This window comes from Corvus moneduloides, chromosome 5, assembly GCF_009650955.1.
Source record: "Corvus moneduloides isolate bCorMon1 chromosome 5, bCorMon1.pri, whole genome shotgun sequence".
NCBI classification, from domain to species: Eukaryota; Metazoa; Chordata; class Aves; order Passeriformes; family Corvidae; genus Corvus; species Corvus moneduloides.
In genome coordinates, this window is record NC_045480.1 from 18,562,970 (window position 1) to 18,573,757 (window position 10,788).

The 10,788-nt window shown below is 37.6% G+C and overlaps 1 protein-coding gene and 1 long non-coding RNA gene across 7 annotated transcripts; one reads left to right on the top strand and one right to left on the bottom strand.

The window, feature by feature from the left end:
* Positions 1–23: 23 nt before the first annotated feature.
* ZCCHC4 (zinc finger CCHC-type containing 4) lies at positions 24–10,442 on the top strand. 6 transcript variants are annotated; one of them, XR_004240093.1, is made up of 14 exons: positions 24–121; positions 275–393; positions 1,926–2,008; positions 2,689–2,964; positions 3,458–3,538; positions 3,858–3,930; positions 4,461–4,611; positions 5,120–5,220; positions 6,393–6,514; positions 7,104–7,179; positions 7,675–7,726; positions 8,407–8,551; positions 9,249–9,407; positions 10,203–10,287. XR_004240093.1 is itself a non-coding variant. In XM_032108746.1 (13 exons), the coding sequence occupies exons 1-13, from the start codon at positions 37–39 to the stop codon at positions 10,324–10,326; spliced, it is 1,488 nt and encodes a 495-aa protein (XP_031964637.1). In that variant the 5' UTR covers positions 24–36; the 3' UTR covers positions 10,327–10,442. The 6 variants fall into 6 exon arrangements, 5 of the variants coding, with proteins under 5 accessions (XP_031964637.1, XP_031964638.1, XP_031964640.1 ...); XM_032108746.1 differs by lacking the exon at positions 9,249–9,407 and having other exon boundaries at positions 10,203–10,442; XM_032108747.1 differs by having other exon boundaries at positions 9,249–10,317.
* LOC116443903 lies at positions 5,056–10,782 on the bottom strand. The gene is made up of 3 exons (XR_004240094.1): positions 10,522–10,782; positions 7,602–8,834; positions 5,056–5,568 (listed from the first exon to the last, which is right to left on the bottom strand). It is a non-coding gene; the product is annotated as an uncharacterized LOC116443903 (long non-coding RNA).
* Between the last annotated feature and the right edge of the window lie 6 nt (positions 10,783–10,788).

Sequence of the window (10,788 nt, forward strand, 5' to 3'; positions counted from 1 at the left end):
GCGCGGCGCGGTGCCCGTCGGGAAGGAGGCGGTGCCATGGCGGCGGCGGGCGGGGGGCGGCCGAGGCCCGGGTCTCTCGCCCTGCTCGGGCCGGCGCCCGGCGCGCCCAGCTGCCCTCACGGTGAGCCGGCCTGGGGGGGACACCTCCTGACGCGGGCTGTTTTGCAGCAGCCTTCGGGGAAGCCTTGTTCTGGATGCTCGGTTCTTGCAGCAGAGCCGTGAAACCGATCTGCAGATGTTCCCTATGTTATCGTGTCATCGCCTTTGTCCCTAGGTCCTACACTTCTGTTTGCGAAGACCAGGCAAGGAAAAGAGCAAGGAAGAAGATTCTATGCTTGTTCGGCTTGTAGGGATAGAAAGGACTGTAACTTTTTTCAGTGGGAAGATGAGAAGGTAAGAGAGCACTGCTTAAGGCTGTGCTAAAGGCTCAAGGGTACGAATGTGATCGGAGGTCTGGAGCAGCTCTCCTATGAGGAAAGGCTGGGAGAGTTTGCGTTGTTCAGCGTGGAGAAGAGAAGGCTCCGGGGCGACCTTATAGCAACCTCCCCATACCTGAAGGGGGGCCTCCAAGAAATCTGGAGAGGGATTTTTTGCAAGGGCATGTAGTGGTGGGACAAAGGGTGATGGCTTTAAACATAAAGAGGATAGGTTTAGATGAGATGTTAGTAAGCAGTTCTTTTCTTTGAGGGTGGTGAGGCACTGGAAGAGTTACCCAGAGAAGTTGTAGATGTCCCATCCCTGGAAGTGCTCAAGGCCAAGCTGAATGGAGCTCTGAGCAACTTGGTCTAGTGGAAGGTGGCCCTGCCCATGGCAGGAGGGTTGGAATTTGATGATCTTTAAGTCCCTTCCAACCCAAGCCATTCTATGGTTCTATGAAGCATTGGGGATTTTTTTCCTCTATTTAGCAATTTTAAAAGTATATTTTGTTGTGGAAATCTGAGGCAAGTGCTATTTTCTAAACTTGGTCTAATAGTTGGTATTTAGCTGAGCATTTATTTGTCAGGAGAACGTGTTTCAAGTATAGCTTTCAAGGAAGGCTGTGTACATTTTGTGCAAAACTGGCACTTGTTATTCTATTGCCAAAACATATAGGAACTTTGCCGATGCTATGCAATGTTGAACAAAATTGGGTACTTCTGATCCCAAGATGTCGTTGTTTCCCCTGATTAAAATAGAGAAAATCTGTTGGGTACAAACAATAGTGGGGTATACAGAATGCTGAGATGGTGGGGCTTGGCATGATGGTCAGCAGTCTCAGAATATTTGCAGCAATATCTCTTTGTTGTTCATTTTGAATATCACTTGTATTATGATGTCTTTTGTTGTATTGCATTTTACCATCTCCTCCTTTAAGCAAAACAGTTCCGTAAGTTTTGACCAAATGTCTTGAAACTTTGTTGTCAAACCATGAATATGTTTTGTGGGAACAAAGTAGAAGACTCGGAGAAGAGTGTGAAAGACTGAAATGGTAGATACTCAGGTGCAGATCATAACAAGGAGCTGTCATGCTTTTAAAATGATTTCACACAAAAGACTTGGGCAACATTTCTACTATCATCAGTTTTTCAAGATCAGATCATAGTTCTTCAGAGGGAACACAACTGCTGGCACACATTAATAGAAAGTATGGCTCTTTCTATCTTCATCATAATAATGTTTTGAGTTTTTCTCTGAGTATTACGTGTGATAGAAGAATGAAACGCACAGTTTAAATTCACAACGAGAGGCTTGTGTTGTTTTGCAGCATGCCCCTGTGCTGCAGACACACTTGTTCTTCTGAAACAACAAACATGATCATTCTTCCTTGCAAAGTAGCTAAAGCATGAGACCTTTTATGCACCCCTTTTTTTCATGTTGAGATTTGATATACAACACACAACAGTAGCTGTTCGTTTTGTAACTTTTCATATACGCAAATTTTACAGGTGTCAAAAACTAGGCTTGTGGCACGTGAAGAATATAATAGAAACCATCAGCCTCCTTTTACACACAGACAGAACGTGGACAGGTATTGTTAGTGTATATTTTCTTCAGTAAAAATGAAGTAGTATGGGTATCTGAATGTAGAGATAACATTTCAGGTTTCTTTAAAATATGAAAAGAGGAATTTGGACAACTAAGAACTGTTGTACGGCAGTGGGAAGGAAATAGCATGAAACATTTAACTAGAGCACGGTATTTTCAATCCAGGAACTGGGGCTGTTGGATTTTTTTTTTTTCTGGTATGTATAGTCATTCTTATGTTAGTGCTCATAATGTGCTTACAAGACATCAGTAGCAATTTCTGTTAAAAAAATTATTCGTCACTTTAGTATGCAAAAGTAGCAGGCTTAACATTGTGAAAAGAAGCAAAGGTAACACAGTAACACATAATGTCTGAATTTTGTGTATAAATGTACAGTACTTTGCTGATAGTTGATGGAGTCTTCACTCTGTAATCTAGTTATTTTATGGAAATTCCCAGTATATTTGGTCAAAATACTTTATGCATTTCAAAGTGTCCTTTGAATATTTTTTCATCAATAATAATTCATTCTCATGGAGTTTTGCAAGAGCAATGTAAACTATGTTGTCTGTTTAAATATCTGAACTCCTAAAATATACGAAGCCCCCTCCCATAGCTCCCCTTCTTATCTTTGATAGAAGCTTTTTTCAAACTTTGTTCCCTATCATCTTTTATATTTAAAGGTACAAGAATTTTGTTCTGTTGCCATTACCAAAGAGGAGGTTTTGCCAGGAATGCCAGCAATTGCTATTGCCAGCAGAATGGGAAGAACACTCGGATCACCAGTTCCTGTGTGATATCACCACTACCCAGTTGAAAAGTCCCAGTCAACTTCTATATCCACTGGAGAATAAAAAAACAAATGCACAATACTTATTTGCAGACAGAAGTTGCCAGTTCCTACTGCATCTCCTTATAGATTTAGGATTCAGACGAGTGCTCTCTGTTGGAACACCCAGGTACATCAGTGAGAATTGTTACACTTTCAAATAATGTTTCTTTCTCAAAACTGTACAGCTTACTAATGATTACATGATCAATGATTCTCCCATAATAAGAGGTTCACTATACTTTAATTGGTTGGGATTATCCAAACATCTAGTGGGGTCTAGCTTTGAATTTATACCAGAGAAGACTGTGGCACCAATGCAAATGACACACATACATGCTTCAGATCTCTCTGTTCCGTATAGAAGTGACAGTGAGTTTCTTAGTTTATGCTTTTTTGTGTGAGGTGATCCAGTAGGCTCCACTGATTTCTCATCTTTTAAGACTAACCTATTTTTCTGACTCTGAGTACAAACCAAATGGAGTCATGCAAGTTTAGACTACTCCATTTTCTCCATCTGTTTGGTTTTACATTTAGTAAAGTACCAGGCATTCCCGTCTTGCCAGATCATTTCTGAAGCCAGCGATTTTGTATTAAATTTCTTTGTTCCAATTATACTTCAGACTTCATGAAATGATCCAGTCAAGAGTATCACAAGAAGAAGAATTCAGTGTTAGAAGCCTTTTGCTGGATATTGATTTCAGGTAGGTTTTAGCAAATGTTTATCTATCTGAAGAACCTATACAAAGATGTGTATTCTTATTACTTAAAGAGATAAATTGGTGGTTGTTTTCCCTTTCTTGTCTCTGCATCTCTGTTCCTGTACACATACACAAATGACATCCAGTTGATGAGGAAAGTAAGTATACTTAATTATTTCTCAGAATTGGTATGTGTTGTCAGTTATCAGAACCCAGAGATGATGTTTTTCTCGAGGCCTGTTTTAACTATGTTTAACTATCCCCTTAGGAAAAATGAAGAGTTGTTTATGTTTCTCTACTACTATCAAAACTTATTTTACAGGTATTCACAATTCTACACAGAGGGTGAATTCTGCCACTACAACATGTTCAATCATCATTTTTTTGGCGGAGAGGTAAGGCCAAGTATTTATTGAGTGCTTTGGTAAAAAAATGCATGTTGTTGATGCAGAATTTTGTAAGAAAGCCATGGCTATCTAGTAGAAAACATCACGGAAAAACATGAATCAATTAAGAACATTTTAATAAAAGCAGCAATTAAGGTGTGTAAGCAACATTAATTAGCGTAAATTTAATAGGCAGCTTTAACTTTTAATTGAGTGGAAGAGAACTGCTGAAGAGGAGGCACTCTCATTCTTTGATTTTCAGTAATGTTTTTATATGTTAACTGAACAGGGCACTTGTTTTCAGTCTTTCAAATCTACGTGGGTTTTTTGTGGTTGTTTTTTTTTGTTTTGTTTTGTTTTGGGTTTTTTGTTTTTTTTTTTTTTTTAATGCTACTCAATAGGAAATTCACCTCCACAAGACAGGAAAAAAGTTTCATCTTTAAAATTGAAATTTCTACAGTGATCATTTCATTGCCAAAGACAATATGTTTACAGTTCTCGAATCTTTATTTCTGGAAATTAACTTCTGTTTCTTACAGGCTGCACGTGAAACTTGCAGGAAATTCTTGTATGAAGAGAATGGTGAAAGAGTCATTATGATAACTGATCCCCCATTTGGAGGTTTAGTGGAAGCACTGGCTTCTAGTTTTAAAAAGCTGATGGCAATGTGGAAGGAGACAGAAAAAGAAGGTATGTATTACAGCCAGATAGGTGGGTTGTGCTGTAACATCACTTTAAGGAAAAAGGACCTATTTCTAAGTCTGTGATTGTTGTTACTCAGGTGAATGTGAGCACACTTGTTATAATTTCTAGAGATGAACTATCATATATCTAATTTACTCTCCTGATATTTTTAGATCAGTAATGCCCAATTCCCAAAGTCTGCATTAAAAACTTTTCCCATTTTTTTACAAATCTGCTTTGCAATTAAAATGGACTTTAAAGGTAGAGAAAAATAAGCTGTCAAACCAGTCCTGTTTCTTAGCAGCCTAAGCTGGTATCAAGAGTTTAGTTACATGGCACTTACATCTCCATGTGTAAAATATGCCAAAACTTTCTGTTGCCTAAGAGAACTACTGCTTCTGCCCAGTATGATGTAGATATCCATGTTTATGTATTTGGAATGTTCACTGTAAATTTCTCATGCTGCATGTACTGTGTTTTTCTCCTATGTACACCAAAGTCTTTTCATTACTAGGTCATGACAACAAAGAGATGCCTGTGTTCTGGATATTTCCATACTTCTTTGAGTCTCGTATTCTTGACTTTTTCCCAAGCTTCAGTATGATGGATTACCAGGTACAGCTGAATCCAGTGAATCTGCTAAATATCAGTTGTGTGCAATGTGAACAGGAATATGAGTGAAAGCAGGTACAGCGGCATTCTTCTCCGTAGCTGGGCCTTGCTCGTGTGAAGCCTGCGTTCTGTATTTCTCTTAGTCATATCTGTGATAGCTTTATCGTGTTCCTGTTACGTATCTTTAACTCATCTGTCATTTATTCATTAACTTGTTTATTCTGCCAGGCTTTCAGTGTAGCAAAATTTGTTCTAATTCTGACAGGTGCTTGTTGCAGAGGTGAGAGGTAACTTGATGAAGAGTATTTCGTTTTTCACAGATGTTGAAATGTTAGTGGGTAGTGCCCGGCCCTGGTTAAAAAAAAAAAAAAAAAAGGGTCTTTCATCTCCAAAACTGCTGGGATCAGAGTACAATTGCAATGATGGAAATGTTTGGAATTACTAAAAATTGCTTAATAAGTGAACTTGTCAGTGATAAAGCAATAATCTGGTATCAGCTTCTTCAATATTGTATCCATTCTGTACATAGTTTAAGGACACGTGCTGTAGTGTGTTTTGAGAGCTCGGTCATGGGTATTCATGATGCTAAAGGTTTATTTTTTCATTTAACAGCTCTTCATGAATTTTGACATTGATGTTCTGAAGAATGTATTTGTGTCTTGTAGAATAGAAATTTGTTGAAGAAAATTTTAAACTCATGCTAGGCTAGACTCTGCATTCCTGCCAGTGTTCAGAGCTTTTTGTGACAAGTCTCTGAAGGCGGTGCTGGAAAAAGCAGTGCTAATTGGATTAGCAACTTTGTAGTTACTCTGAGATAGGTTAAGATGTCACCACTTGTACTGACAAACGGAACAGTATAGATCCCTTTTTTTTTTGACAGGTTGCTCTTGTAAACAACTGCAATGTTATCTTAGTATCCCCTGCAAATGAGCAAAAGGGAATAAGTAAAATATGATTATTGAAGTATTGTGTGTCTAGCCTAATACTATGTTTGCACAAATTTACAAGTAAATGAGACAAAAAACTGGATGTAGAATTTGTAATCTGATTTGGGGTTAGAGTCTTCTGTATAAACCTGAACATTTCATAAGGCACATATAAAGATAATAAATATGTAAATAGCTCTTCCTGTGCTTAGCGTTTTAAGACTCTTTTTTCTGGTTTTGTTTTTCTAGGTAGACTATGATAATCATGCACTATATAAGCATGGCAAGACAGGTCGTAGACAGTCTCCTGTCCGTATTTTCACGAACCTTGCCCCAAATATGATTGTGCTTCCTGAAGAAGAGGGTTATAGGTAAGATGTATTAATACTCAGGTGACTTTTAAAAGAGTGTCTTTGTTCTTAATTAAGGCATAAAATCTCCGAAGGAGTTTGGCATGGTGCTGTTCAGTATTGTCTTGCCTAACTTGGATGCCAGGCTTAAAAGCACATTTTTCTGTCTCATTCTAAAGGTGCATGTTATATAAACTACGTCTAGGAGAGCTGAAGTGTCTAAAATGACATTTGTATTTTCCAGTGTGGAATGATGAGATTCCTCATTTTTTCTGTGGGAAATATTGTCTACATCTACAAGAGAGATTTGCAGCTATGTCTGATAATCTGCTGTTAAGACAGTAGTTAAAAAATGAACACTAAGAGAAGCACTGAGTACAGAGGAATTTAGTTTCTTTTACTACTGATACTGTTGATAATTTGACTTCAAGCACCTGTATTTTACTGTGTGGATGTACTGTATGTAAATGGCCTAAGTGGTCATTTATGCATCAAAGACATAATCTTTAATTCAACAAAGTGATTTTGCAGTCCTTATATTTGTTGTTAAGCTTGTATAAAATTAATTGTTCTGTGAGCAAATAGTGGGCCAGTTCATCTTTTTCCCCAGGTTTTGCACTGTATGTCAGCGATATGTTAGTTCTGGTAACCAGCACTGTGAGATATGCAATTCATGTACATCAAAAGTAAGTATTTTCACTTCTTTCTGAATGGAAGTTTTAGAAGTAGTCAGATAACAACCTCTGTAGTACTTGCTTTGATAAAAACCTATTCTGATGCTGAGTTCCATGGGAAACCCCCAGCAGTTCAGTTTCATAGACTTAATACCTTCTCAGTACATCTTTCATAACTCACTGGGAAATAATTTCGCTTTCCCTAATTCCTTTGTGTTGGAAAAAGGACAGGACAAGTTTGCTACTTGCCACTTAGACCAGAGCTTATTCAGCTGTGGTCTGTTGACACATACATTTTTTCTTACGTTTTGAAGTTGTAGAACTTGCTAATTTCAAAATTTCATCTGTGGTTTTCACAGATTCTCAGGACTGTTGCTTCCGAGTTACAGTCCTTCCTACAGAAGAGTAGTTCCTGTAAAGAGTGGGGACCATACCTGAGTAGTTCTGTTTTAAGATGGAATCAGTGGGGGGCTTTAATAAATAAAACCATTTATTTGCCTTTTGTAGGATGGCAGACAATGGAAACATTGTGTTCTTTGCAAAAAATGTGTAAAACCCTGTAAGTACAGAAAAATATTTTCTAAATAAAAGTGCACGTAGTCCAAAGAAACTGAGATTCCAAACCAGAAGAGAAAATATTTTGTGAAAGAAGTAAAATGTAGTAATTCAGAAGACATAAAGGAAAAGTGTTAATTTCACACAAGTTGCTATTCTTTAGTTTTGGTGTACTTGCGCTATGTGGAAATGTAATAAATTCTTGTCAAGGCACACTAAATCCCATTTATGTTTATTATGGGAAAACTGAAATATTTCCATTTGTCATATAAGCATTTCCTCGTTTTGTAAACTTTGAATTTCATAAACAAATAGGCAATTACTAAAATGTTCGAGAGATCATGATAAAATTATGTTTCATGCACAAATTTAGTTATATTTATAGCTCTGTATAAATAGCTGAAGCAGTCATTTTTGTTACTGTTACAAGTCCATTATAACATTTGGACTATTTTTCTTTTTAAGATCACACACAGGGTAATAGTTCTAATGCCCAAATAATTCACACATAATTGCACAGTATGTCTAGTAATGTGATAAGGGACCAGAAAGTGACTCACATCCATCTCTGTAAAGCTAATCCAGAATTAAAAACGTGGTATTGTGGCCTATATTTAAAGCTTGGTTTCAGAATGGTCATTCTAAACTTTTCCAAGATCATAAATCATATTATGTATTTTGCAGCTTGGTTTCATTGTAACAATTGCAACTGCTGCACTCTTCAAAAGCACAGTTGTGAGAAGACTGACGTTGGCTGTTTTGTTTGTGGCAAGGCAGGTCACAAGCGCAGTGCCTGTCCCAGTCTCTCACGCACCAGAACAGCTTGTCAGTAAGTGTGATATTGCATTAATACAGTAAAATACAGCATTCAGATGAGATGACATCTTATGTCATGGAATCAATTCAGAAAGAGATAATTTTTGGCTTTAGATGCTGATGTCAGTCTCACTATTGCCCACTTGCTGCATTGCTGGGGAGTATATACTGAAGGGAGGGTGTGATAAAAGGTCACTTACTGGGGCTTCCAGTTCCCCATCTGTGGGTTTTCTTTCAACGCTGATTTATATGGATGGCAAACTTGGTGACTGGTGCATGGAGCTCTGTCAAGACAACTGAAAATTGATGTAATAGAACACTTTTATCCCCTTTTAATTCCTCATGAAAGGGCAGATAGAAGAGTCACTATAATGGTTTTATTGCTTCCTGTCTCTTTTGCTTTGTTGTAGCATATTTTGCTTTTTTCCTTCTGGTATTTCACATGCTTTTTGTAGCATGATCTAAATCTCCACCGTTAATGAGGGTCACATCAAATACCTTTTTTCTTCCATGATTGCCCTTTAGTAACATACAGAGCAACACTGTACACATACCTGTATGTATCAGAGAGCCAAATAAATGGTGTGTGGCTGTCTTCAGACGGAACTAACTGAAAACAGGAAAGGGGATTTGCTAAGAGATGATCCAGCAGATGGCTCAGTCTTTCCAGTTCGGGATAATTGATTGCACTTTTATAAATTCCTCTCCAGAGTAATGGGGTTTTCTGTGATTCTGGACTTGAATGGCTGTAGCAGGGGGAGTGCAAATCTTCCATCCCAAAAGCTGTGTGTTACACAGTGAGACTCAGACAATTACCCTCTTGGATCAGTATCCAGAGATTGACCAGGTGCCTGCTGGATGGTAGATGGGTACGGCTCTATTGCTTTGTGTCCTACTGATATTAAACCGGGTTTTGCTTAGGGAGTATTAGACACAAAAGGTAGCAATGTTTCATTTTATGTATCTCTCATAAAAATTCCATCTCTTACTATTTCTTTTTCCTCTGCTAAAAAATTAAAAAGGATGGTAAAAGAAATTCATGAAACCTCATCTGTTTCTTCTGTCAAGGAAGGTACTATTCTGTCAGTTGTACCAGAATGGTTTAGTACTTTCAGGCCATCAGTTAGTTCTTTTGCTGATTCATTGCAGAAGATAACTTAGATCTCTTTTTCTAATAAAAATGTTGTATGTTTTGTTATAGTTATTCAGCATTTCGCATTATGACATCTTTTGTCAGAGACAGAAAACAATCACTTGCCAGTTGTACTTAGGTCCTGTACTAATTGCAGGATGCTTCCTAATGGTGTTAAACTTTACGTACTTTCTTCTAAGCCTTTCTATTATATATTCATGCGTTATATATTAGCATGAAACTATGTATGTGCTTTTTTGTACTTGGTGAGTTTCTTGTTTTCAATATCTGTTTATATTTAAATGCTGAATAAGTACATAAAATGAAAGTATAATAGCAATAAAGTGGACAGTTTTGGGAAGTGAAGTAACATAATGTTTTAAGATGGAATACTCCTTGTACTTTTTGTGACGGTACTTCACATATTGCCACAAAGTTTATATACTTATTTAAAATACCAGCAAATATATTTGTACAGAGAAGTGTGTTCTTCATTTTATTCTAATCTCAGTGTTCCTTTTTTGCTTTACAGGCCTGACAAAAAGAAAGGGCAGAAAACTCAAAAGAGAGTAAAGATGGGGATCTTTAGAAGATTAGCTATGAAACATGCCATATTCTCTAAGAAGAAAGTAAAGAATAAGAAAAAAAAGACATGACTTTTCTTGCTGCTACATGGTTGCTAATTTTTTTTTTTTATTGCCAGCCTTCTGTTCCATTTTCTAAAAGTGTAAATGCTAACATCCAAAATAAAACCGGACTGAATGAAAAGTGACAGTTCCTTTATTATACATCATTACTGGTATCAAAAAAAAAACCCCGAAAACAACTAAGTGAACTATGACAGCCCTTACCATGTGTCTGAGGTCAGGTACTGGCGGATGCTCTGGTTTTGTGTCGGTATTGGAGGACGTGAGGCAAGGGAGGAAGTGAGGGTAGGTGATGGGAAGGCACGAGTTCTAGGAATTCAAGCTGTGTTAGCTACAGTCTTCTCACGGGATGGCTTGTGACTTTTTAAAAATTTCTTTCCAAATCGAAAAGGGGCTTAAAAAAAGAGTATTTAGTACTAAATAGTACTTAGTAAGTGGGCGGAGCGGGAAGAGCCTGACCCGCCTCCCCGC

What these genes read in the sequence shown, in the direction of transcription:
- ZCCHC4 (XM_032108746.1), top strand. Translation starts at nt 37, where the DNA reads ATGGCGGCGGCGGGCGGGGGGCGGCCGAGGCCCGGGTCTCTCGCCCTG. An exon ending in CACAGACAGAACGTGGACAG is followed by an intron (nt 2,009 to 2,688) that starts GTATTGTTAGTG and finishes TTATATTTAAAG; the next exon opens with GTACAAGAATTTTGTTCTGT. An exon ending in GAAGGAGACAGAAAAAGAAG is followed by an intron (nt 4,612 to 5,119) that starts GTATGTATTACA and finishes TTTCATTACTAG; the next exon opens with GTCATGACAACAAAGAGATG.